The 26,835-nt window shown below is 42.5% G+C and overlaps 1 protein-coding gene across 4 annotated transcripts in view; it reads left to right on the top strand.

Moving 5' to 3' along the window:
• The window catches only part of LOC142860480 (NACHT, LRR and PYD domains-containing protein 1a-like), a 65,329-nt gene extending 39,281 nt beyond the window's left edge, over positions 1-26,048 (top strand). For 3 of the 4 annotated variants that reach the window (XM_075991796.1, XM_075991795.1, XM_075991797.1), the window contains exons 10-20: positions 4,852-5,022; positions 5,770-5,940; positions 7,145-7,234; positions 9,353-9,444; positions 11,932-12,031; positions 13,206-13,429; positions 18,947-19,209; positions 19,696-19,821; positions 20,679-20,820; positions 23,292-23,336; positions 24,266-26,048. In XM_075991796.1, the coding sequence (XP_075847911.1) occupies positions 4,852-5,022; positions 5,770-5,940; positions 7,145-7,234; positions 9,353-9,444; positions 11,932-12,031; positions 13,206-13,429; positions 18,947-19,209; positions 19,696-19,821; positions 20,679-20,820; positions 23,292-23,336; positions 24,266-24,558 (1,717 nt within the window). In that variant the 3' untranslated portion in view covers positions 24,559-26,048. The remainder of the gene's footprint in view (positions 1-4,851; positions 5,023-5,769; positions 5,941-7,144; positions 7,235-9,352; positions 9,445-11,931; positions 12,032-13,205; positions 13,430-18,946; positions 19,210-19,695; positions 19,822-20,678; positions 20,821-23,291; positions 23,337-24,265) is intronic. The other variant, XM_075991798.1, reaches the window with a different exon arrangement.
• Positions 26,049-26,835: the final 787 nt, after the last annotated feature.

Consider the following 26,835-nt stretch of genomic DNA (forward strand, 5'->3'; position numbering starts at 1 on the left):
AAGTCCATTTGAGTCATGATATCTGTTAGTTCTCTTATTTCTCTGTTCAGTTTCTGTCTGGTTGACCTGTCTATTGAGGAGAGTGGGGTGTTGCAGTCTCCTGCTATTAGTGTGTGGGTTTTGATGTGTGATTTAAGCTTTAGTAATGTTTCTTTTACATATGTGGGTGCTCTTGTATTAGGAGTATAGATGTTCAGGATTGAGACTTCATCTTAATGGATTGTTCCTGTTATGAGCATAATGTGCCCTTCTCCATCTCTTCTTCTAGATTTTCGTTTGAAGTCTGCTGTGAGACAATTGTCTTATACCTTGTATAGATTTGTCACTTGTATTGCTTTAATAGAATGCTGATCTGCCAGAAGCCAGGCAGGAAGTATATGTATTGCTACCAGAACAGGCGCTAGAAAACAGTATTTTGAGTGAGGTAACCAAGACTCAGAAAGACAATTATCACATGTACTCACTCATAAATAGTTTTAAAACATAAAGCAAAGAAAACCAGCCAACAAATTACAACCCCAGAGAACCTAGACAACAATAAGGACTCTAAGAGAAACACACATGGATCTAATCTACATGGGAAGTTGAAAAAGACAAGACCTCTTGAGTATATTGGGAGCTTGGGGACGATGGGAGAGGGCTGAAGGGAAGGGGAGAGGCAGGGAGAAAAGCAAAGAAAAATGTAGAGCTCAATAAAATAAATTTTAAAAAATGCAAAAATAAAATAAAATAAAATGCTGATTTGCCAGTAGCCAGGCAGGAAGTATAGGCAGGGCGACCAGAACAGGAGAATTCTGGAAAGAGCAAAGGATCAGTCTGCAGTCATCACACAGACACAGAGTAAGCAAGATGAGAATACATCGCTGATAAAAGGTATCAAGGCAAGTGGCTAACACAGACAAGAACTGTGGGTTAACGTAAAATGTAACAGCTAGTTAATAAGAAATCTTGAGCTAATAGGCCAACCAGTTTATAATTAATGTAGGCCTCTGTATGTTTCTTTGGTACTGAATGACTACAGGACTGGGTGGAACAGAAACAAACATCTGTCAACAGAAGTCTATTTTGTTAGATATTCGGATAATTACACTTGTTTGTTTCTTAGATCCATTTGATTGGAAAATCTTTTTCCAACCCTTTACTTTGAGGTAATGTCTGTCTTTGAGGTTGAGGTGCGTTTCTTGTATATAGCTGAAGGATACATTCTGCTTTCGTACCCATTTATTAGCCTGTGTCTTTTATTATATGTTAATTGAGTCCATTGATATTAAGAGATATTAATGACCAGTGATTGCTAATTCCTGTTAACTTTTGGTGGTAGTGTTTGTGCATTTTCCTTCTATGGGGTTTGCTGTTGTGAGGTTATCTGTTGCCAGTGGTAGTGGGGCAGTTAGCTTCCTTGGGTTGGAGTTTTCCTTGTAGTACTTTCTGTAGGGCTGGATATGTGGATAGGTATTGTTTAAATCTGGTTTTGTCATGGAATATCTTGTTTTCTCCATTGATGGTGATTAAAAACTTTGCTTGGTATAGTAGTCTGGGCTTGCATCCAGGCCACAGTAACTCTTATAAAATAAATATTTAATAACAGTTTCAGAGATTCAGTCTATTATCATCATGGTGGGAACCATGGAGTGTGCAGGCAGATGTGGTGTGGGCTATATCTTTATATACTGGCCACAGGAAGTTGATTGACACCTTCAGTGGTATCCTTAGCCAAGGAACCCTTAAAGCCTGCCCCCACAGTGACATACTTCCCCCAACAACACATAAAATAAAATATAAGGAGTCAGGCAGTGGTGATGCATGCCTTTAATTCCAGCACTTGGGAGGCAGTGGAAGGCAGATCTCTTGTGAGTTCGAGGTCTACTTGGTCTACAAAGAGAATTCCAGGACAGCAAGAACTGTTCCATGGAGAAATCCTGCCTCAAAATCAAAATTAATTAATTAAACTTTTTTTTAAAAAAAAAAACACCATCCTTTAAATTTCAGTGTTTGGTATCCTTAACATTCTTTGGTTTTGTAAAAGAAAAAGAAAGCATCCTCTACTTTCTGCTTCAGTCAAAGTTGGCCACCTTTAATTTGTGTTTTGAGACTTGTGGTTTTTTTTTGAGACTTGTGGTTTTATTTTGAGTTTCTTGCCTTGTTTTGTTTACAGTATTAGGGATGAAATACTGCAAAAACCAGATAATTAGCTATTCCCAGTCCTTTGCAGTTTGTAACTAAGGCTGGTTAAAAATCCATGGTTCTCCCGACTTTGTATGATTAGTTAGTGACATTAAAGGAATCCCTTACATGCATGCTCTTCTTCTTCTTCTTCTCCTCCTCCTCCTCCTCCTCTTCTTCTTCTTGTTCTTCTTGTTCTTGTTCTTCTTCTTTTTCTCCTCCTGCTCCTCCTTCTTTTTCTTCTTCTTCTTCTTCTTCTTCTTCTTCTTCTTCTTCTTCTTCTTCTTCTTCTTCTTCTTCTTCTTCTTCTTCTTCTTTTTCTTCTTCTTCTTCTTCTTCTTCTTCTTCTTCTTCTTCTTCTCTCTCTCTCTCTCTCTCTCTCTCTCTCTCTCTCTCTCTCTCTCTCTCTGCCTGTCTGTCTCTGTGGTATGTTTGTCAATTTACCTCTCTATATATCTGTGAGTTTATCTCTGCCTATCATTCTCTGTCTCACTGTGTGTCTCTGTCACTCCCTGTCTCCATCCATCTATCTATCTATCCATCTATTTATCTATCTATTTATCTATCTATCTTTCTGTCGATTTATCTATTTCTCCTCTCCCCTTTCTCTTAAAAAGATATGGTGACATGTGAACCAGCACATCTGTAGAGTTTATGACCATGCTTAACATCCCACAATAGAATCATTCTCAACCACCTCTCCTGAGCTCTCTTCCCATCTCCCCTTTCCAGTTTTCCTTTATGAGACTCTAGAATTCTGCTCCAAATGAAATCAGATACATTGACATGAAAAGGAAGAGACTCTCTGAAGTGCCCCTTTGTACCAGGGCCTGTGCTGGGTACTGTAGATAAAAAAGAGAAGATACTAGCCACCTGTTCACACCCTGTGGAGCACTTATACTGCAGTCTAGAGAAGAATCAACTCCTAGGCTGCCCAGGGTATCGAAGGAAATTCAGGAGTCAGTGCATAAAGACTTATCTATCTGAAGGTTTTGGGGAAAAGAAACACACATATACTTTCCTGATGGTTTCCTTTCTATATTCTCTTAAGATTTTCCTCTCATGATATTCCACAAAACCTTTCAGGCAATATAGGAGTTAGATTTAAAGGTCACATACCATTTCTTAAGTAAATTATTAAAATCAGAGTTACCCTGACAACTGACATGCAGTAAATCTAAATAACTTGTCACAGAGCAAGGAAGAAGCATTTTTTTCTTCAGTTAGCTTCTTCATTGGTGGACTGTAACTTACAGCTGCAAAGAAAGGATCAGTCACATAATTACCTGTCGAGAGGTAATCTTATAAGGGATTTTAAAGGAGTCATAATCATAAAGTGCTGGAGAGTCAAAGAAAACAACAAAATTGGGCACTTAGAACCTATATGAGTGAATTAGCTGCTTCGCCCTTCTGCCCTGTATTCTCCCAGGAAGGGAAAGGCAATTTACACTGACTCATGACTAAGTAAGCATTTTGAACTAATATTCTGCAATCAGGAATTGTAAATATTGATTATCTCAGAATCAGAGAGTGCAGTGTTGCTTCTCTGCATTCTTTGAGTCAGTTATAAGTTTGTGGTTCGGGCTCAGATTACCATAAATCTATCACTATTATGTCAATTGGCATTTAACAAGGCAATAGTGACGCTAAACCATTTTAAATTTTAAAGTGTATTTTCTATCTTCTGTGTGTCTTTAAACCAAGAAAATAGAAATTTATAACTCTTTCTCAGGACTATGAAGTCAACTTATTTTCTGTATATAAAAAATAGTTAGTTGACTAAACTTTGAGTCTTCAGGGTAAATGTCCATGTCAGAAAACTGAGGTTAGGAACGTATGAGGAGAGTTAATCACTGTCCTAGGTTACCAGTCAGACCTAGCAAAAGATACGCATACAGCATTTAGGTTGCTCTGCACTTTTAACCTTAGTTCAATAAATCAGAAGATTGGCTATATGTCTTTGTAGACAAGATTGCCTTTCTGGAAATAGTTTATCTTAAAAACCATTAACAAGGCACCTGATCTAATCTAAAGCACTCTGAAGCTATTGCACAGCTGTTCTAGCGGTTGGGGAAAATTGAGTTATTTTTATGGGCATTGGTTGTGTATCATTTTTACATGCATTTTTATTCATTAAAACTCTTATAAGCTAACATTACTGATATCAATTAGACAATTCAGCCTAAGGAAGAGTATTCTTCAGGACAATCCAGAGATGTAAATGCCCAGTAAGTCAGAATTTATTCATAAGATAAACACTGTGGTGCAGGGAAATTTACAATAGCATATGTAAATTTACAGACAGAGGCAAAAGATATTCCAGATTCTGTAGCCTCGTGACTTGGCCTAATGAGGTTTCGCTGTAGAGAATTTACTTCTGGTAGGTTGGCAGCTTAAATATTAACCATAATCTGCTGCTCCTTTGACAATGGCACCGACACAACTAGACTGACTCAGAAACAGACACAAAATGAGAACACTGAATGCTATGATAAGGATGTAGATGAGGAACCACACAGGAAAGGATCCAGATCTTAGAGCAAAGGAGCAGGTAGAAGCTGGTGAATCCTGGGATAGCATATTGAGTCCTGGTGCTCAGACAGATAGAAACCTACTCTGCCCTGTGAGGCTGTGCACGTAAGACCATGCGCACATGAATCACATCTACCAAATATCTCTCTCCCTCAGGTCCAAGTTGACTCCAATCACTAATGCCAGTTGGCAGATATTCTTCTCCACTCTTGAGTTCACAGGAAGTCTGAAGGTGCTCGACCTAAGTGGAAATCCACTGAGCTACTGTGCAGTGCAGAGCCTCTGTAGGACACTGAGATGCCCTGGATGTCAACTAAGGACATTGTGGTGAGTCTGGCCTGGGTTCTTCCCTGAAGCAGAGATGGATGGCAGAAAGCAAAGGCAAAAGCTGGACCTACAGTGAGGCTTTCTTTTAATCACATATTCATCCTCTTGCCCACACCTGTAACAGAGGCCTGAATGTTATGATAAAGAAATGGAAAATGTATTGTATTCTTAGAGATCATGAAATACTGATATTCTCCAGGGAGCCCCACTAACTATTGCTAACAACAGGCCCATGAGGGCTTCAGTGGAGCAAACATCCTGAGGAAGTGGCTGCAGGTGAGCTGAAGAGCACAGAGGAGGCGGCTAAATGAAGCAGAGGGGAGAAAGCTCCAGGCACAGGAAATGGCATCCCCATTTCCTCCTGCTCTCTTCCTTGTAACCAGCCTTCTGCTCTGTTTCTATGGACTCCATCTTTACTAAGATATCCCATAACAAGTGAGTCATATTCTTATTCTATGGCTGGTGAATGTCACTTCAGATGTCTCTTGAAACACACTGGTGAGCTGTCCTGGGTCTCATGGAGGTCTGTCATGGCCAGTCACAGCAGAGCTGTGGGTCTCAACCTGTGCTCCAGGATTCTGCAGCTCAGCTGTGGGAAGCATGGGATTATCCGCCCAGAGGAGAAAAGGCACTAGAAAAGCTAAGCACTGCTAACACCGCATGCCAGGACTCACAACGGGAAACCATAGCACAGTTCCCAAGAGCAGTGATCCCTGGAGAATCTGATGGTGAGCATCTCCCATGCAGGCTTGTCAACTGTGGCCTCACATCCAGCCACTGTGAGGACCTGGCCTCAGTACTCCCATGTAGCTCCAGCCTGACTGAGCTAGACCTGCAGCTGAATGACCTGGGAGACTGTGGTGTGAGGCAGCTGTGTAAGGGCCTCAGGAATCCTGCCTGCAAACTCAGAATCCTGCGGTAAGTAAAACCCAGGATTTCCATTCTAGGCAGGGGGAAAGAAGGGACATGAGGGAGTGAAGAATACGGGATTTGGAAAAGAAGTGGGGGGGGGGAATGCATAGTCAGAGTGGCTCCTGACCAGCTGTGCCGCTTATACCTGAGACCTGGGCAAGTCACCATATTCTGTAAAATTCAGTTTCCTCATCTATCAGGTGGAATACCCACTTCATGGATTCTGATGACATAAAGTGTACATATGTAGAAACAAATACCCGGTAGGTAGCTGGGCACTGTGCAGTCATGTGTATTAGCAAGGCTGTTACCTTATTAGACTCCCTTGCCTTCCTCCAGGACAGTGATTCAATCATTTATTCATTCATGAATACATATGTGCTTACATCCATATCAGGACCCTCTGTGCTAAGCACTTGTCCAGTACCTAGGGATACTATCACAAACACGCGTGGCTCTCTCCTGCTAAAGCTATGTGGGAAGAGACAGATAAAGATCACCCACGAGCCCATGACACCATTGCCAAACTCTGCTGAACACTATGGAGTCAACATATTGTGAGAATGTATTATTGTAAGAGAGCCTGCATTATTGGATGGCCCATGAGTGCTTTACCTACGCCTGATAAAGAAATAGGCTTTGGTTGGGCCAACCTGGAGACAGCAGTCTAGGCAAAGGAAGAGTTGGAGAAAGCTCTAGACCAGAATGTGTTGAAGCCCTGGAGGGTCATGGGGTTTCACTACAGGAGCCTGAGGTGGTCCTCTGTCCAGAATGCCTATGGGGATATGGCCATGAACTCCATCCACTGGGAATGCTGCTAGCAACTTTGTGACCCTTTTTCAATATGAGTCCCCTCATCTATGTCCATGTTCCCTTCCCTGGGAGAGTCTATTTGCAGTGTGACTGATTTGTGGGAAGGGGTATAAAGGGCCAGCCCTCATTTCAGCTCTGGAAAGTTCCAAAGGTCCTCATCCTGGCTTCAGATCTCCCTGCATACTGACCACGTTCCACTAGGACTTTGTCATGGACACATCTCTGTTTGTTAAGCCTGCTGTTCTCTTTCCTTTGTTCTGGATTTGGCTCAAGAATGAACTTAATAAAGCCCCTCACTTGTTCCATATATAGACAACAGTGTCAAGGATCAGGGACCCTGAGGTTTCATAATTCTTTTGTGAATCCCAGGAAATATAGCTTCTTCTTGTGCTTGCAGGCTGGACCTGGCCCCTCTCAGTGACCCAGTGATTATGGAGCTCAGTACCCTGGAGGCAAAGAATCCACAGCTTCTCATCTCCAGCACATGGTAAGGAGTGGACACAGAACTCCTGCTGGTCAACCCAGCCTCCATGTAGCTGGTCCATGACTGAGGTGGAACAGGTATCCTGAGGTGATGGGAAAGAGAAACAGAGTCAGGAAGAAACCAGGAACCACAGAAACCAATGTGAGGAAGGGTTCTGTGTGGTGGGAAGGTTTCATTTAACTTTCAGCAAAAATATAATCAAATAACATGCCTACATAAATTCTTTGATCAGAAAAAAGAATGTGAAAGGTGAGTTAGAGGTGAGTCCTCTGGGCACAGGAAGTGTGACAATGGTAGGCACCAGTAAACCAAAACACTGGAACAAGGAAAACAGAAACTACACTTTCAAAAGATACAGAAATTCTCAGGGAACAAAAGCCACCATGGGTATCACTGTCCCAATCCTAAAACTCAGACTCACACACAGGAGTGTATTAATGTCACACACGCACAAACACACACACACACACACACACACACACACACACACACACACACACATTGCACTATGGAATATATAGAGCCTCAGGGCTGGAAAGTCATTTTCCACCCCCAGGGGCTGTGTTGAAGCCCCATGCTCTCCCAGTTTAGTCAATTTCAGTTCATGACCATGAATTTCATCTGTGCTGAAGATCCCAGCTGCCATGTCACATGTGACAGGGAGGGTCTCTACATAGGATAGTGATCCATTCCTTGAACAAACATTTGTGCAAGACCCGCTGTGCATCATTCACTGTTTGGGGATCTGAGGAACCAGGATAACAAGGCAGACACGTTCAACATTCATTATCTCAGTCCAGCAATGAGGGGATACTTGATTCCCCACAGTTCAAAGAAATTGTACTGGGAACCCTAAGAGTGCAGAAGTGGTCTGTCTGACTTCATCCAAAGCTGAGATGAGCTAAGGTGAGCTCTGAAAGATGAGAGTTGTGGGGTTGATAGGAGAAGAAGAAAGTTCCAGGAAGAAACATGGGATAGGGAAGCAAAGAGTGAGCAGTTCCAATGAGGGACAGAAACCATGTTTGGATACCATCAGCTCTGCCTCAACATCACCTGAGCCCTCCACAGAAATGCAGGTTCTCAGGCCAAACTCCATCCCTGCTGACTCAGAATCTCAGATGGGACAGCTTCCTTCAGGGAGCTTTCTGATTTAGTAGCCTGACCAGGTGACAGTTTAAAGCAGGGATTTGAGAGCCACTGGTCTAGATTTGAGCAGGAAAATGTGACATAGGAAGGCCTGGAGGGAGATAGGGGCCACTGCAGGAGCTATGAACCACCCTAAGAACCTTCTGCTACTCCCCAAAGGAAATAAGAGTTGTTTCAGCACCTCGGTCATTAAGGAGTATCCTCACCCTTTATTTATGCTCAGCTTCTATGTAGAAAATGAACTAGAAGGGACCAGATCAGAAGCAGGGACACCTGTCAGAGGATGCTGCAGAGGATAGGAACCATGTTCGCTCCATCCAGGGAAAAGGGTGGAGTCTGGGGGGGAGGTGTGAACAGAAAGTAGAGGGATTTAGAAGGTACTATCTAGGTGCTTAGCATTCAAGGTGAGTGATTGTTTGTTTTATGTGGCTATAACACAATGTCTGACACCGGGTGCTTAACATGAAGAATTGAGATTATTTCTTCCAGTTCTGGATACAGGGAAGAGCCAGGGCATGGACCCTGCATCTAAAGAATCCTTCTTCGTGTTCCCTCTGATTGTGCTGCTGGGAGGGCTGAGAGTGAGAGACCAAGGTGGCTTTTGTGACAAGTCCTGTCAGGGCACAGGAGTCTACTCCTGTGATGATGTCATTAACCCCTTCATGACACCAGAGCACTCGTGACCTCCTGGTGTCTTATCCTTCATCTTGTCACACTGTGACACTGGGGATTAACTTTCTAATGAATAAACACTGGGGAACGCACTCAAAGCAAAGGAGTGGTTGAGATGATCCCTGTTCTAGCACCATGGATGCCTGGGAGGATGGAGACTTTACAATGTTCTGGCCCAGAGAAAAATCATGGAACTGAGTTCAAATTCAGATAAGATGGATTTTATGTTGGGATATTGTGTACACAGCCCTGGTTTTCATGGTTTCTCCTGACATCTGAGGGAAAGAACATATCTATATGCAGGAAACCACGTGTGATGTTCCCTACTAAGAACCTGAAAGGAAAAGGAATGGGTAACAGATTGACCTCATTCAAGCAACAGAGACCACAATCAGGTACGTGAAGGGTTCAGACCCAGAGCTTCATGATTACCAAATGAAGGAGCATCTGTGGGAGGATGGCATCATTCCTTTCTTTATTTTTTTAGAATTTAATACACAAGTACTATATTTACATCATTTCCAGCCCTAATTCTGTCTGCTTCAACAATTCCTGTTCCCCAACAACAAAGTCTGTCTCAAATTCATGAGCTGTTCTTATGTATTATTGTTTACTACACGTGTATTTACACATGTATGCATATGTATATATAAGTACAACTTGATGAATCCATTTAGTGTTGGTCATTTGTATGTTTTAGGTTGACCACTTGAAACTAAATAGCCTTTTAGGAAACTATTCCTTAAAAGACTGATTTTTATCCCTCTCCTACCAGCTATTAATTGCTTGTGGGTTTTCTTTTATTAAACTATCTTTTCTCATTTTACATGCCAAAATTCATTTCCCACTCCCTCCCCTCCTCCTTCTCCCTGCACCTTCCCCCTCCTACTCCCCATTCCACCCTCCATCCACTCCTCAGAGAGGATAAGCCTTCCCATAAGAAGTCAACAAAATCTAGCACATTGCTTTGAGGCAGGACCAAGGCCCTTCCCACTATATCTAGGCTGAGCAAGGTATCCCTCCAGGGAGAATGGGTTCCAAAGAGTCAGAACACTCAGTAGAAATAAATCCTAGTCTCACTGCCAGTGGCCCCACAGTCTGCCCCAGCCATACAACTGTTACCCACATTCAGAGGGTCTATGCTGGTTCCCTTGCTGTAAGGCCTTAGTTGGAAGGCTTATTATTAGCTCAGGTAAGTTACATAAGAGGGTATCCTCAGCAGGGTCTTGTTCTCTTTGCTCATATTCTCAATTCTCCTTCTTTTCGACTGGATTTTGGGAGTTCAGCCCAATGCTCTGATGTGATTCATTGCATCTGCTTCCATCTGTTGCTGGAATCTATGATGACATTTAAGATAGTCATCAGTCTGACTACATGGCAAGGCCAGTTCAGGCACCCTCTCCACAATTGGTTGGGGACTTAGCTGGGGTCATCCTTATAAATTCTTGGGACTTTCTCTAGTGCAAGGACTGTTCATAGCAGAATTATTCATAATAGTCAGAACCTGGAATTAACCTTCAACTTAAGAATTGATAAAGAAAATGTGGTATATTTAAACAGTGGAGAACTACTCAGGGTTAAAAGAAAAAAAAACAGTGACCTCTTGAAATTTGCATGCAAGTGGATGGAACTAGAAAAACTGCCCTGAGTGAGGTAACCCACACCCAGAAGGATGAACAAGGTGTGTAACCACTCATAGGTATTTACTAGCTGTAAAGCAAAGGATACGAACCTATAGTTTAAGACCCCAGAGAAGCTAAGTAACAAGAAGAACCCTAAGAGAAACATACATGAGTTCCCCCTGGGAAGGGGAAATAGACAAGATCTCCTGACAAAATTGGGAGCATGGGGTGTGGTGAAAACGGAAAGTAGAAGGGGAGTTGGAGGGGAGAAAGGGAGCAGGAAGGAGAGCTAGAAAAAAATGGGATGATCAAGATGGGGGAGGGACAGAGACAGAGAACAAGGAAAGAGACATCTTGATTGAGGGAGCCATTATGGGGCTAGCAAGAATGCTTATAGATTTTCATTTAGGAGTGGGGCTTTATGAGATCTCCCCCATCCACATTAGCCTGTCAGCTAGTTCTGTCACTGTGAAGATCTTGTTGAGGCAGAGATATTGCTAAGATTTCATTGGTGGATTGTCCCAGTCATATACAAAACAAAAACAAAAACAAATTATCTGCAACAGATGCTGTGGAGGTAGTCGTCATTTGTATTCCTGTCTTTGAGATGGAACCGCACAGGTTCTCCAATAAGAGCAGCACCGTTTGCAAGACATTCCACACTTAGAAAACAGAGGGAATACTGTTTGCTTCTTTCCCAGACTTTGTGGGCTGCTGATGCCCCATTCTCAAGTCTGTGACTTGCATTCGGCTCTATACCAGAGCTCTGTGTCTCATTCCTAGCTGCTATGGCCTGGGACTCATCTCCCTATCCCTGCTCACCATATTATGAGCTATCTTCTTTTATTTTTTATCATACCACGTGAGACATACTAGAAAAATCAACACTTATGGACCAGTAAGAAAGAACAATGCAGCTGGCATGGAGGCAGGTATTCTGGTGGGATAGTTGCTTAAGAAGCACAGCGGAAAGACACACACACACACACATATATAGTTTATTATAAATAAGGTATATTAATGTATTCAATTATATGTAAATGAAAAGCATGCAGGTAGCCTGATGAGCAGTGATAAAATCTTCAGGCATGCCTCCTACTAATACCTAGGCGAGAGAACCTGGAAAAGAGTTCAGTCATAGTCCAGCACTGGGAAAAGCTGGGGAGATGAGACTGACCTCTGTCTGGCCTTTTCTAGAGGAATGGTGTTCATCATTAACACAACTAATGACCTTTTACCCATCTTCCCCTGCCTCTCCAGATCACAGACACATGGAAGCACAGGATACTGAAGATGACTTCTGGGGCCCTACAGGACCTGTGGCTGTAGAGGTGATTGACAGAGAGAGGAATCTGTACAGGTGAGTGAGCTCTGCCTAGAAAAAGGTGACTTTCCCAATACACATTCCACACTTTAAAACTATTTACATTCCTCCTTTGTCATCACTGTCACAGTAGAGTGAGTCCAGGACATGAGATTTTACCACATACATTTCCCTATCTCTATGCCTCCATTTTAGTTCAGACAGGACCTCGTCTTCCATGACCAGCACACCATTACCAAATCAACAGAGCTGTCCTGAATCCTTCATTCCGTCTACACGGTCTGTTCTCAACTTTGCTCATTATCTGAAATGTGGACTGGTTGTTTTATTCATGGTATAAGCAGCATCCCTGCGATCATTATATTTGGTTTCTTCAGTTTCTTAGATTTCCCTCCAACTCCTGCTTACTAACAACCACTGTGTGCCAAAAACCCACTGGGACCTAAGAACATGAGGATGCGTACTGCAGCCCTGACCTCTGAGAATTATAGTCTCATGAGTGATGAGTGACTATACCCACAGTCACGGTATCCGACATAACCTGGATCCTCCTCCGACATTGTCACAGTCACTGTCTCAGCTGGAGAAACTGTCACTTTAACTTCCTCCCACAGAAGCTGACACCTGTCCACCCACCAGTCACCAGGCAGGAAGAAAATCTCTGAAGATCTTGGTAAAACATTGTTTCAGAGCCAAGGATTTACGACTATTAATTGCAGATAGACTCTTATTTTAGGGAAATATATTCCTAAGGAATATAAACACTAGAATCTGAAGGAAGGTGTACCTTAGTGGTAGAGCCCTTGCCTAGTGTGCACAAGGTCCTACATTGAGCCCCAGAACTCCACACACACACACACACACACACACACACACACACCACTTTCATCACCACCACCACCACCATCATCATCATCATCATCACAGGACTAGCTAACTGCTCCAGGTGTGTGTCACCTGTAGGTTTACTCTAGAACACTCAGTACTCTCAGGTCTAGAAGATGGTGTTGTCATTACCCCTGTTTACAGATGAAGAAACAGTTTGGGGGTTAAATGACTTCTTTACTCAGGGATCACCTACAGACCACAGAGGAAACAGAACTCAGAGTCATCTGGCTTAAGTCTGTTGTGTCCCCAACCCTTCACCTGGTCTGCATCCTGCAGGTGAACAGAGCTGGTGTTCACTGGTGTCTGCCTTTCCCTCTTCTAGAGTTCAGTTCCCTGTAGCTGGTTACTACCACTGTGCCAACATAGGACTCCACTTTGTGGTAACAAGGGAAGCAACCATCGAAATTGGATTCTGTGCCTGGAGCCAACACCTGGACAAGACTCCCTTGCAGGACAGTCACATGGTGGCTGGGCCTCTGTTTGACATCAAGGCTCAGCGGGGAGCTGTGGCTGCTGTGTACCTCCCTCACTTTGTGGATCTCCAAGGTAATCAAGGGAAGGATAGGGAGTAGGGTGGAGGCCAGGCGGTGATGGTGCATGACTTTGATCCAAGCGTTCAGGAGGTAGAAACAGACAGATCTCTATTAGGTCGAGGCCAGTTTGGTCTGCAAAGTGAGTTCCAGGACAGCCAGGGCTACAGAAGAAAACCCTGTCTCAAAAAAAGAGTAGGGTGATGGAAATGGAGGACTTGAGAGGTCATATAGGACAGTGTAGGGTGTTGGGTGATGAGGAAAGGTCTATGCCTTCCTTAGCACGGCAGAGCAGGTTGTGAACACCGACACTGAGATGTTTTGTCATCCCTTTGTCTATGATGTATTTTCTTTGAAGCACATGTTTCCAAGCCTTATACTTTATTTTATATTAACTAAATGAGACCCTGAGTGGAAAGTGATATTCTCAGTAGCTATATTAACTGGTGATTAATAAGCGCTCCTTACACAGCATATCTCACAAGAGTCCAGCAGGAAACAGAATAAATTGAACAATGTGAAGACATTGTTGGAAAGAAAAATAACAAGGATCATTTGGTACCCAAGGTTTACCAACACTCCACTACATTGCTACAGGCGGGGAGAAAATGATGTCTTCAGATTTCATTTGAGAACTGGAGCCACAGAATAATGGTGTCCTAAGGAAAGAGGGGAACTCATGAATTGTCCCAACCTCAGTCATCACCAAAGATTCCTTCAGAAGATATTTTAATAAATATAAGATTTCCTGTGTAAGATCTCATGATGGAAACCTTTACTACAGATCTCTAGAGGTTGAGACAAGAGAATTTGGAATGCAAGAGGAAATTAGACTATACAGCCAAACTCTGCTTAAGAAAGGAAAACACAACATCAAGGAACCTGGTGTTGTACGAGTGGCTACTGAGGTCAGTTACTTCTTTGGCTACAAGGAGCACAGGAATAAGTCTACCATAGACACTAGGAGAATCCAGCACACAGCAGAAGATGTTTTTTTATAATGGTGATGAGCAGCCACGAGAGGGGAGACCCAACAGCTAAAGAAGTATTGAAAAGTAAAATAGAAACTCAGGTGGCACCAGCCAATAGGAGAACATTAAATAGAAAACACCATTAAGCATCCCCAGGTTAAAGATATCCATAGTTAACAGCAAGCCCACAAGAAGAAAAAAGCAGATGAAGAAATCAAGCAGGAATAAGTTGAAAACCTCAAAAGCAAATAAAATTAATAGTGACACGCACACACAGAAGATCCTGAGCTCCTGAACCTGACGGGGAGTACTGCTACATGGATGGGGCCTCCCTAATGTGTCCATGGCCACTTCAGCAGCTCCACACCGAGCGCCTCGTCTTCCAGCAACACTTGCCCCCACTCTCCACTCAAATTCTTTCATGCAGACCACCGTCTTTTCTGTTTCCTACTGCCTCTCTCAGATCAGACAATTTCCCCACAGGATAATGAAAGGAAATGATTCTGTTACAGTGTATGGAAGCCACAATACATGTGGGAAGGACAGTCCCAGGGTCATGTGGTGGCACATACTGTTGATATCAGAATTTCCAAGGCTAAGGCAGGAGAATTATGATTTATATCTACAAATATACAGTAAGTCCCTGTATCTAGAATCCAGAATGAGAAAAGAAATGAAAGAACTTGGTAAGTCAGCGTCTGGGTAAAAAAAAAAAAAAAAAAACCGTTCTGGAATTAGCAATGAAAATTGCAGCACCCCATATTACCAACAAGTTCTGGGAAGGTCCTGTTTAGCATTCACTCTATAAAAAGTTCTAAGTTATTAAAACATTTTAAATGCCATACTATGAAGGTCTCTAAAAGATTTGAAGAATATCTGTTTAACTGAAATATATCTCTTTATATTTAGAAAACCTAATTAACATGACTACAAGCTTGACCATTATAGATGACTCTCTACTAACCTATTTTTAATTATACATTACAGTTTTAAATAAGCTGAAAAAACACAATACTTTAACCAAGAGCAGAAATACATATACATGGTATAACAAAATCGACCAAGATCCATACCAATGCAAAGTATTCACCTCTATATCATACCCCCTTTAAATGTAAACAAACATTAATAAACAATATTTGTAAATATGCACATAGTTTAAAATAACCCTAAGAAGGGAAGTTGGAGAGGTACAGCATCTTCCCAAATTTTGTCAAAATTGCAAAGCACAAAGCATGGGTAAGGCCTGGACCTGGCACTGGGACTGAATATGACTTGGGGACAGCCAGGTTTTCAAGCCCCAAACAGGCACACAGGAGACATTGTAGTGCTGGCTCCATCTGATACTGTTACCTTGCATCACTGATTTGAAATTCCAAGCTACAGCACTGCCTGGAGCACCAAGGTCATGGTCTCATTCTTTGCTGCTTATTGATTCCAAGCTATCACCCAAGAGAAATAAAAATGTTCTCTGCTAAACAATACACATTGCAATTCTGTTTGTCGTGGTGCAAGTTGAAGCAAACTCAGTGCTGAAAGGACATGCAAATGGTGGGTGGCAGACTGGTGCCTCCATTAGCAGGGGTCGCATCAGAGTGACAAGTGACCTACAACAATGTGATTCTGCCCAGTGACAACTTGGCACACAGGCACATCACTTTAAACCCTAACTTTCTGCCTCACGTCTCCAAAAATTTGGTTGTTCCTCATAATGCAAAGTACAATCCAATTACAAGGGTCCATGGGTAAAAAAAAAAATAAATCCATAAAGACCACCTCTTATGTGAGATTCAAGGCAGTGACTTCACTATGAGCTCCCATAAAATAGAAAAGAATTTGCATACTCTCAACATACAATGACACAGAATAGACATTTCCATGCCAAAATGGAAGAAACAGGGCACACCAAGGAATTATCAGACCACAGCAACACAACCTCCATCAGCATAAACACCAAATTCTACAGCTTCATATCCAGCTATAGAGCTCATGATGTCATTCACTGGTCTCCGAAGGACAAAGGTAGCTCCACCCCTCCAGTTCTATCACATGAAGCACACATTGCCTCTCCTTAGACCATCTCTCTACTCCTTGCCTAAAACTTTCTTGAGCAGAAATAATATGTGGTTCTGGCTTCTACTACATCCACGGATTTCCATTCCACCTTAGGATTCATTTTCAAAGGTCCATTGAATGAGCTCTCAGATTCCTTGGAAGTTCTTTGATTCAGGCACATTGTCTGGCCTCACTGCTATCTGAAACTGTGCAGCATTCAAGAAGAATGCTTTAAAAAAATCCCATACTAGCTCAGAATCGAGAATAAATAAATACATAAATACATAAATAAATGTTAATTATTTAGGGGTAGACTGACAAATCAGAATCCTCTGCTGGAACAGAGAACACGAACTGAATCCTGCAGCCAGAAAAGAGGCCAGATGCATGTTTTACATGGCATAAATAATAGAAGAGGCCACGCCCAAGTGGGTGGATAATATAAAGGGTATTGGCTGTAGGATTTCCTGCAGCACAGCATGACTCAATGACCCATCAATCTAGCATCTTTCATGCCTAAAAACTATAGGGAAGACACTATCAAGTTCTGCTGATAGCTTGAGGTATGATTACCCTAGCCCAAAGCTAAATGATGTGCTGATCATGGGGAAACACTTCCTTGGGATTTGCATTTGTGGAACAGGGAACACGACCACTTAAGGCTTTCTGTCTTTAATTTTATTGTTCACAAGGTGAGCCCATGAAGAGTGAGATTTTGCCCTCAGGACACCTTTCCTATTGTCACTGCAGTGATGCTGATCTCTAATATTTACAACTGATTTTTCTTTTCGAATCAGGGTCAATGTTTATGTCTTGGAATTTTTCCTGCCAAATAGTATTTTATATTTAAATTCAACTTTACACATATTGAGGGCATTTATGCACCGAAACTAGATTCTTGGCCAAACTGTCTCATGAATGGCACCTTTTATAGTTTCAACGGAAATCTTCCACCTCTCTAAAAGTGACATGAACTGTCCTCCACCCCCTCTCTCAGCATTCTTGTCTTCCCTGCTTCCAAAAGAATGTAACCATAAGCTCTGCTTTCAGCATAGAAGGACTTTCCTAGTCCTAAGGACCAAATTCTTCCACATTCTAGCCACAAAACTCTTCCAAATGCCTAAAACCCATGTGACCAGGATCATTATAATAATGACCCAACTCCTGGTATCGATTTTCTATCCAAGTTTACGAGTTATCAAAGTCTTGTAGCTCAAACAAAATACCTAAATAAAGAAACTTAGAAGAAAGATTTATTTGGCACACACTTTAAAGGAATACTTCATCATGGCATGAAGATCTGAGAACATTGAGCCTGCAATGCCTGATAAATTTTGTCAACAGAGGGAAGAGAAACCACTAAATGCTTGTACTCATATGACCATCTCCATTTTACACAACCCTGGATCCTAGTCCATGGATCCCACAGTGGTTAGGGCCTCCCAAATCTTTAACCCAATCAAGATAGTTTCTTTCTATCATGCCCTGAGGCCTGGATCTAAGGTGATTCTGGATTTCATCAAGCTCACATTTGACACTAATGTTTCCACGGATGCATCCACCTGTCTTCAGTGAACAGTTAAGTTAGGAATCCCTGGTCTCTTTCATAACAGCAAACTCCATCCTGCAACAATCACATTAGTGGACACTACACTCCAAAGACACTGAGGTTGGTGATGGCAGCGCCTCAGAGAACCTAATGGATGCGCAGTCTCTAACAAAGGCCTCTGAGGCTGTATTCATTGTAGGATCCATGGATGAGACCATCAAGAATTTCCATTGTACTGCGAATGCTCCCCCAGCAGCAAGACAGGTCAAAGCCAAGGCTGCTCCAATGAGTGGTAATCTGCACGAGTCACTATGGTAACACATCACAGTCACCTCACAGCATGGTGAACCAATAGAATGGAAATGTTTTATTATTCTGCTATGTTCTCCGTAGGAATTAATTAATAAAACTTAAGATTTTCTTGTTCATGGCTTTTCAATTAAACAAAAATAACCAAAAGCTGAAAATGCTTCATGACCAAAGCAATTATAGAAAAAAGATTTGGGAATGGTTAGAGTTTCAGAGTTAAGAGTCCATGACCATCATGGCAGACAGCATGGCAGCAACAGGCAAGCATAGACCTGGAACAGAGCTGAAAGCTCACGTCCTTAGTGACAAGGAAGAGAGAGAGAAATAAAACTGGAAACAATAAAAACTTCTTTTTTTAAATAAGAAGAAAGAAGAAGAAGAAGAAGAAGAAGAAGAAGAAGAAGAAGAAGAAGAAGAAGAAGAAGAAGAAGAAGAAGAAGAAGAAGAAGAAGAAGAAGACGAGAAAAGACAAGACCTCAAATCCCATTCCAGTGTCATATCTCCCATTCGTCAAGCAGTTCCACCAAACACAGCCACCCATTCTCATTCTAAGCACCACCGCCATTCCACATCTTAGTGGCTCTTTTTCCAGCCAAGCACAGTTCAGTAGAAACACTAAATCCCTGTCATTGAATCTGTTCTTTCACAGAGGGACGGTTGGACACCTCCAGGTTCCATGTGGCCCACTTTCAAGAACACGGGGTGGTCCTAGAACTGCCAGACAAAGTGGAGCAAGGCTACACAGTCTTGGAAAACCCAAGCTTCTCCCCAATTGGAGTTCTACTAAGAATTATGCCTCCTGTCAGACATTTCATCCGCATCACTTCTGTCACGTTGATCTACTATTACCTCAATCTCCAGGATGTCACCCTTCATCTCTACCTGATCCCCAATGACTGGACCATTCAGAAGGTAACACTGAGGACCAGAAATGTGGGGCTAGGGTGGATTGACAGAATACTTGAAAATATAGCTATCCCTTTGGAGAAATTCTCCACATGGAATGGGATACAGTTCTATAAGGGGAACCCTGGTGATTATGAGTCTTCAGTCTTCTTGGCCCCCTCACAACAGAGGTTCTTCAACTGCCATTAACACCCCTTTATCTCTACACATCCTTCTATGGCCTCTTTCCACCCATCAGAAGAATGGAAATTCTCCGTATCCAACATGAAACCAACTCCCTTCTTCTCTGTCAGGGACACAGTCTCCACAATGACCCTGACAGAGGCCAATAATTAGCAATCTATATGGCAGAATAAAAGTCAGAAGGTTTCCCTGGAGCTGACATCACCCCATCACACAAAAATGTACTGATCAACCAACACACCTTATTCAGACCAGTTAACTGTTGCAGTACTGAAATCTAGTTAAATCTCTGTCTGCAATGTTCCCTAGGCCATTGATGAACAAGAAATGAGGTTTCAGTTTGTTCGAATACACAAGCCACCCCCAGTAGACTCTCTTTGCATTGGCTCGCGATACATAGTGTCTGCTTCCAAGAACCTGGAAATCATTCCAAAGGTAAGCATCCAGGGGTTTGCTATTCTACAGCATCAGATGCCGGATTTGGGGCACTTTACAAGGATTTACAGTAAACTGAGATTGGGGAAAATGATTTGGGCTTTAGGATGAGCAAGAAAACTTCCAAGTTAAGTGGAAAGCAATTTAAGGGATCACACAGAAGGTCTGGTGAACTCAGGAGTTGGTTTTAATATGGCACTGAGAAGGGAAGAGCCTACCATGCAGCAAATCCTGGGTCAAGGACTTCAGGATGAGCTCTCACTCATCATGGTTTGAATCTGAAAGGTCTCCTACAGGTGTAAATGTTAAACACTTGATCCCCAGTTACTGCTAGTGTTTGGGGAGTTGTGGAAACAAATATGTGAGGCCAACAATCACAAGCAGGCCACTAGTGGAAGGCCTTGAGGGTTATAGCCTCTACCTGCTCCTCACCTCAAACTTGGATTCCTGATCATATATAACAAGCTACGCCACAAGCTCCTGCCACAAATAACAGAGCTCCAGTTTACATGCGTTCCCATCATGAAACTAAACAACATAAGCTCTTTCTTAAGTTGTTTCCGCCATATTTTTGTCAGAGTGATGAGAAAAGGAATAGTATGTGGGCTAAGCTGGGCCCATTAGCATTCTCCATATCTTCTGTTGCTATATTTTTTCTATGTCCCCTTTCACAATGTTCCAGCCTTCTGAGTAAAGATGTGCATTCAAAGCTATAGGTTAACTCATTGCAAAAGACACACAGTGCCTAAGCCAGGGTCTACTATGGTGTGCAAGAATAAGAAAGCACAGGGGTGTGGAAAACACTTGTTCTCTTGAGTAGAGAATTCTGAAACAGAATCTGTCCTCGCCCCCTTCAGGAACTGGAGCTGTGCTACCGGAGCCCCAGGGAATCCCAGCTCTTCTCTGAGATCTATGTTGGCCACATGGATTCAGTGATTAAACTGAAAATCACAGACAAGAAGAATGGAAATTTCAAATGGGAAGCCTTGCTGAATCCAGGTAAAATTAGTTTAGATCCAGCTACTCAAAAGGTTGAAAAAGGCAATGAATTGGGAAGGTGTGTTGTCATTAATTCTTGGTGTCATGAAATAGTCAGATCAGTTATGTGGCTTTTGCTAGAACCAAAGCAGGAAGTTAGAGTTAGAGTGAGTGCAATGGGGGAGAAGCAGGAAAAGGTAAAGATAAGAGGAGAACAGAAGAGGAGCAGGGACAGAGGAGAGGAGAGGGAGAGAGGCCAAAAGGAGGAGAAGGAGGCGGTGGGAAGCCTATTCCAGGATGGGCCTCCAGTGTCCCAGTTCCTCCAACTGTGCACTCTCATGGTTTCCAGTACCATTCTCAGGGTCCATGCAATTATGAGTGCACTAGTGTGTGTGTTCGTTCATCACACCACAGTCCTCATGACAATTACCGCTGCAGAACCAACCTTTCAACATATGATCACAGAACATGTTACATGCAAGCCACTGCATACCCTACGCCCCATTTTCTCAGTCCTGCATCGTGATTTCTACTCCCAGTGCCCTAGAAATGACAGATTTTGAGATGCAGAAAGCAACTAGTAACAGTTCACATTTAAATGTGAACAGTGAAAAGGAAGAGATTTTTCCAACAGGAGATTCTTAATCTTAAAATCCCTTTGTTCTTGGCAATTTTTTTAATATTTATTTATTTATTATGTATACAATATCATGTCTGTGTGTATGTCTGCAGGCCAGAAGAGGGCACCAGATCCCATTACAGATGGTTGTGAGCCACCATGTGGTTGCTGGGAATTGAACTCAGGACCTTTGGAAGAGCAGACAATGCTCTTAACCTCTGAGCCATCTCTCCAGCCCCACCTTTTGGCAATTTTATACATGCATACAATGCATTCTAGGAATTCCATCCTAAAGAAACCTTATTTCACTCCCGCTCCTGCCAGCCCCTCTTCTTTTCTACAAATCATCTCCCCACATTCATTATTGCTTGTGTCTGACAGAGTTTAAGTAGGATCCTCTGTGTGCCTGAGGGTTTTGAACTTCCCAGTAGGGAAGCAAGTGAGTTCACCAGTGGGTACAGATGGATTGTATACACCCTCTTCTCCCTTAATCTATTATTTGTCAGTAGTAAAGCCCTAAGTAGCACGGTCCCTGTGAGCTGCTTCCCCATGTCTAGGGCCCTACTTGTGTGGGTCCAGAGGCAGTAGGTACAGGTGCTAAGAGTTCATGATGGCCATGGTCATGCCATGCTTAGAAGAGACCACAACCTCTTATCTATATATTCTCGATATGTTCTCCATATCTTCACAGCCCTTCCCCATATCTTTTGTCCCTACATTCTTTCCAATTTCTCTTCCACAATGTTCCTAGATCCTCAAGGAGCAATATAATTGTCTACTAATAGGGATTAGTACTCAACCATCCCTTAGTCTCAGTATCCTGCACAGCAGTAGGTATCTGCAGGCACCTCCATTCACAGCAAAGAGAGGCTTTTCTGGTGAAGACTGAAAGTAGCCTTTGTCTGTGGTATAAACATTGCTATTTACAAGAGAATTGACACCATGTTCCTTTATGTAGGCAGTAAATGTAGTTTTTCTAAGGGCCTAAGACCTTAAAAGACCTGGGTTTGTTTGTTTTAATTGAAAAATGAGAGAAAATCATAACAAATTTTAACCTGTATTTTTCTAATTTCTAAGTGTTTCGTACACATATATGTTTTCTCTTTTAAGAATTCTGCTGCTACTCCTATGGCAAATCTCAGAATTGTGCCATTTCCTTGCTATTTAGGTTTTCTGATCCATATATATTCCTATTACTAATATTCTGTCAGATGTTACCTGGGAATAGTTCACCCATTCTTAACTACATCTTCACTCAATTAAGTTTCCTTTGATCTACAGAACTTTTTGAGTGTTCTGATATCCAATTTGCCAAGTTTTGGTTTTATTTCCTGTGCTACCAGAATCTTATTCACACAATCCTGACATATACTGATTAGTTGAAATGTTCTGCCTATGTTTGTTCTATAAGTTTCAGGGTGTTGGGGCACAAATTAAGGTCTTTGATCATTTATAGTTAATTTTTTAAAGGTGTGGTCTAGGCATCTAGTTTGATTCTTGCATACAGTGCTAAGTAGTTTTACAGGACCACTTGTTTAACAGGCTGTCATTTATACAAAGTACATTTTTGGGTTCTTTGTCAAAGTCAAGGTAGGTATGGTTGTATAAACTTTTATCTAGGTTCCGAGTCTATTCTATTGATCTGCACATCTTTTTGTGTCAATACCATGCTGTTTTTACTACTAGGACTCTAGTATTGGTTTGAAAGAAGTCTGATGACTTCTAAAATCATTTCTAAATGATTTCTAAAATCATTTTTTATTCAGAATTTCCTTGGAAATCCTATGTCTCTAGTGGTTCTGCATGAATTTCAGCATTTTGCCATTCTATTTGTAAAGAATCATTAGAGAGGATCATCTCTCCTTTCTTCCAGGAGACCTCAGGCCTGCACAGCCCATGATCCCTACAGTCCACAAAGGTCAGTAACACTTATACAGAGCCAGAGAAGCCAATAGTATTCCGCAGGTAGATCATCTGATCCTTGAGAGAAGGTCAGTGAGAAAGGAGGGAGCCTCACTTTGCGAACCTTACCAGGACAGGTAGGCCATGTACCTGCCCCAGGGCAGAGTTTCTCTCATGCCTCTTGGCTTCCCATGTTGAAAATAACCCCACCCTACAGCACGAATAATAAATACCCAGAGACAGATATTGGGGTTCAACCTGAAGATCAGAAAAGCAAAGCGGACAATTACTGGCTCTCATCACTACCTCAGACTGAAATGGGGTGAGATCCTGTCCACAAACTCCCAAACTCCACAACCCACACTTCACAGTACACTGAGATCCTGTCTCTTTCCCCTTATATTCCTTTCTCTACCCAGCCATATCACTCCTGTCTCCACCTCCCTAGTGCTGGGATTTAAAAAAAAAAATGTTATCCCAAGTGCTGGAATCAACTGAGTGTTAGCTCTATTTCTCTTTAAGACAGATTTAATCTTGTGTAGCCCAGGCTGGCCTAGAACTAACAGAGAACCCTCTGCCTCTGTCTCCCAAGTCCTGCAATTAAAGGTGTGCCACCATTCCCTGGCCTGTATGGCTGAATAGTATGACTGCTTTTCTCACTCATCTTCAGGCAAGCTTTGTTTATTAAAACACAAATAATACATTACTATACTACCCACTCCCAACCTGAACACCTTACCATAAACCCTTCCTCTTAGTTATGCAGAATGTCAGACTAATAACTGGCCTCAGGAAGGATACAAATATTTTTTCTCTTGACTTCCCAGAGGAGGAAGGGAACCAGGGGTGCACAATGCAGATGAAATACATTTAAAAAAACTGAGCAGACAGTGGAAGAGTCTGTAGAGGCCCCTTTCTATGCTCAGTGTCATTCTTCACGCCTAGATGCTCCTGCCTTGCCACACTTCGTGGACCAGCATCGGGAGCAGCTGGTGGCCCGAGTGACATCAGTGGACCCTCTCTTGGACAAGCTGCATGGTCTGGTGCTGAGTGAAGAGGAGTATGGAGCAGTGCGGGCTGAAGCCACCACCCAAGACAAGATGCGGAAGTTCTTCAGCCTCAGTCGGTCCTGGAACAGGGCCAGCAAAGACCAAGTCTACCAAGCTCTAAAGGAAACACATCCTCACCTGATCATGGACCTCTTTGAGAGGTCAGGAGGTGTCTCTGTGGGATCCTGACATCTTAGTGGCTGAAAGGTGCACTCTTCTTTGAGTCTTGGCTCTGCCTGACCTTCCTTTGGCCCTCCAGTTTCTCCATCTATAAACCAGTGGCCATCTGAGTTGCCATTCAAATGGCAATGTTCCTAGGACATCTCTTGGGGACCCAGATGTCCCCTCTTGCCCTTCCCCATCCTGTTCATATGGGATGTGCATCTCAGGAAACTTCCAATGGAGCCAGCAAGTCTATTCAGCCTTGTCCAGCTGGCTTTATGGCCTGAGTGGCCATCTCAAAACCACCTGACCAACCATGATACAAGCAGAACTGGGAGCATGGGAATGGAGACAATGAGATGGTGCTTTCCCTGGAAAGTGAATTCTTATGAATAGGAAAGGAAGGATATTTCCCACTCTCAGTTTTTGTTGTCTTTATTCATTCTATTCCTATTTTTAGGTCTTGAACAACTTTATAAATTTTCTTCCTCTGTTTCTTTGTATTTTTTATTATTTTTTCTTTTTTATTGATTTTTATTGAGCTCTACATTTTTCTCTGCTCCCCTCCCAGCCTCTACCGTCCTCCCTTCAACCCTCCCCGAAACCCCATGCTCCAAATTTACTCAGGAGATTTTGTCTTTTTCTACTTTCAACTTCCCATGTAGATTAGATCTACGGAAGTCTCTCTTAGTGCCCTAATTGTTGTCTAAGTTCTCTGGGATTGTGGTTTGTAGGTTGGTTTTCTTTACTTTATGTTTAAAAACCACCTATGAGTGAGTACAAGTGGTAATTGTCTTTCTGTGTCTGGGTTACCTCACTCAAAATAATATTTTCTAGCTCCATCCATTTTTATGCAAAATTAAAAATGTCTATTTTTTTCTGCTGTGTAGTAATCCATTGTGTAAATATACCGTGTTTTCCTTATCCATTCTTTGGTAGAAAGGCATTTAGGTTGTTTTCAGGTCCTGGTTATGACAAACGATGCTGCTATGAACATAATTGAGGACAAGTCCTTGTGGCACGATTGAGCATCCTTTGGATATATACCCAAAAGTGGCATTGCTGGGTCTTGAGGAAGGTTGCCAAGATCAAAAACACTGAAGACAACTTATGCTGGAGAGGTTGTGGGGAAAAGGGAACACTTCTGCATTGCTGGTGGGAATGGAAGCTGGTACAGCCCCTTTGGATGTCAGTGTGGCGATTTCTCAGAAAATTAGGAAACAACTTTATTGAAAACCCAGTATTTTTAAAGTGTTGTAAGGGATTTGTTCATTTCCTCACACTGTTTGTGTTCTCCTGGATTTCTTTAAGGGATTTACTAATTTAATCTTTGAGGACCTCTATCATCTCCATACAGGCTTTTGAGATCTTTTTTTTTCTTGTGCTCTAACTGTGTTGGAATATTCAGGGCTATCTGGGCTCTAGTGGAGACCTATTGACATGGATGTTATTAATTGTGTTTTTATGCTCCATCTAGCCATCTGGAATTGGAATGATTAAAGGTCTAAGTACTGATATATGGATTTGTTTTGGTTTGGGTGGGTGTTTGTACCTTGGTTGCTGTTCATTCTGATTATAGGAGAGTGTGGTGGCTGTTTGCTGCCTAGTAGGAAATTTTATGCACCTAATATGTGTGGTCAGTGAGGTTTCCTAGTAAAACTTATTTCTTATCATTGACAGCTGGCTGTTAGGAAGGGGGCTAGGCTAAGAGTCGGAAGGAGTTCACAGGAGGGAGGAGATCAGTGTTCAACAAGAACCTGCTTCTTTAGTCTCCTATGAGACTAAATGAGAGGAGAAACAGTGAAAAGAGGTCACTCACAGGTCGGCTATAGCACTGGGGGTGAGACTGGATTGGATCTGGAGGGACAGAAGGAGAAAGGAAAATCTATACATAACCTACCTGCTTCCCTGGCAGGAGTAGCCTGTGGGTTATAAGGCAGTATCTGCAGGAATTGGAGGCTGGGATAAAGCAACAAGTGGGGTAAGGAGGCTGGGAGGTAAAGTCTGTGGGATCCACAGGAGATGGTGGCAGAGAAGGAAGAAAAGCTGAAAAACAGGTGCTCTGTTGCAGAGGTAGTGAAGAGACTGGGGTATTGAGTTTGGGGGAGAGGAGGGAGTAGTGAAGGTCCTCAGTTAGCTTACCTGTTTCCATGACTACACAGCTGGTGTGATCACAGGAATGAATGCCAGCTGGTTTGGAGGCTGAGCTCCTGGGATGAGTTGGGGGAAGGAAGATTGGAGCAGAGGATCTTTGAGATTTGAAGGAAGTGGCATCAGAGGGGAAAGGAGACCACAGCAGGTGTT

The sequence above is a fragment of the Microtus pennsylvanicus genome, chromosome 11, assembly GCF_037038515.1.
Source record: "Microtus pennsylvanicus isolate mMicPen1 chromosome 11, mMicPen1.hap1, whole genome shotgun sequence".
NCBI lineage: Eukaryota > Metazoa > Chordata > Mammalia > Rodentia > Cricetidae > Microtus > Microtus pennsylvanicus.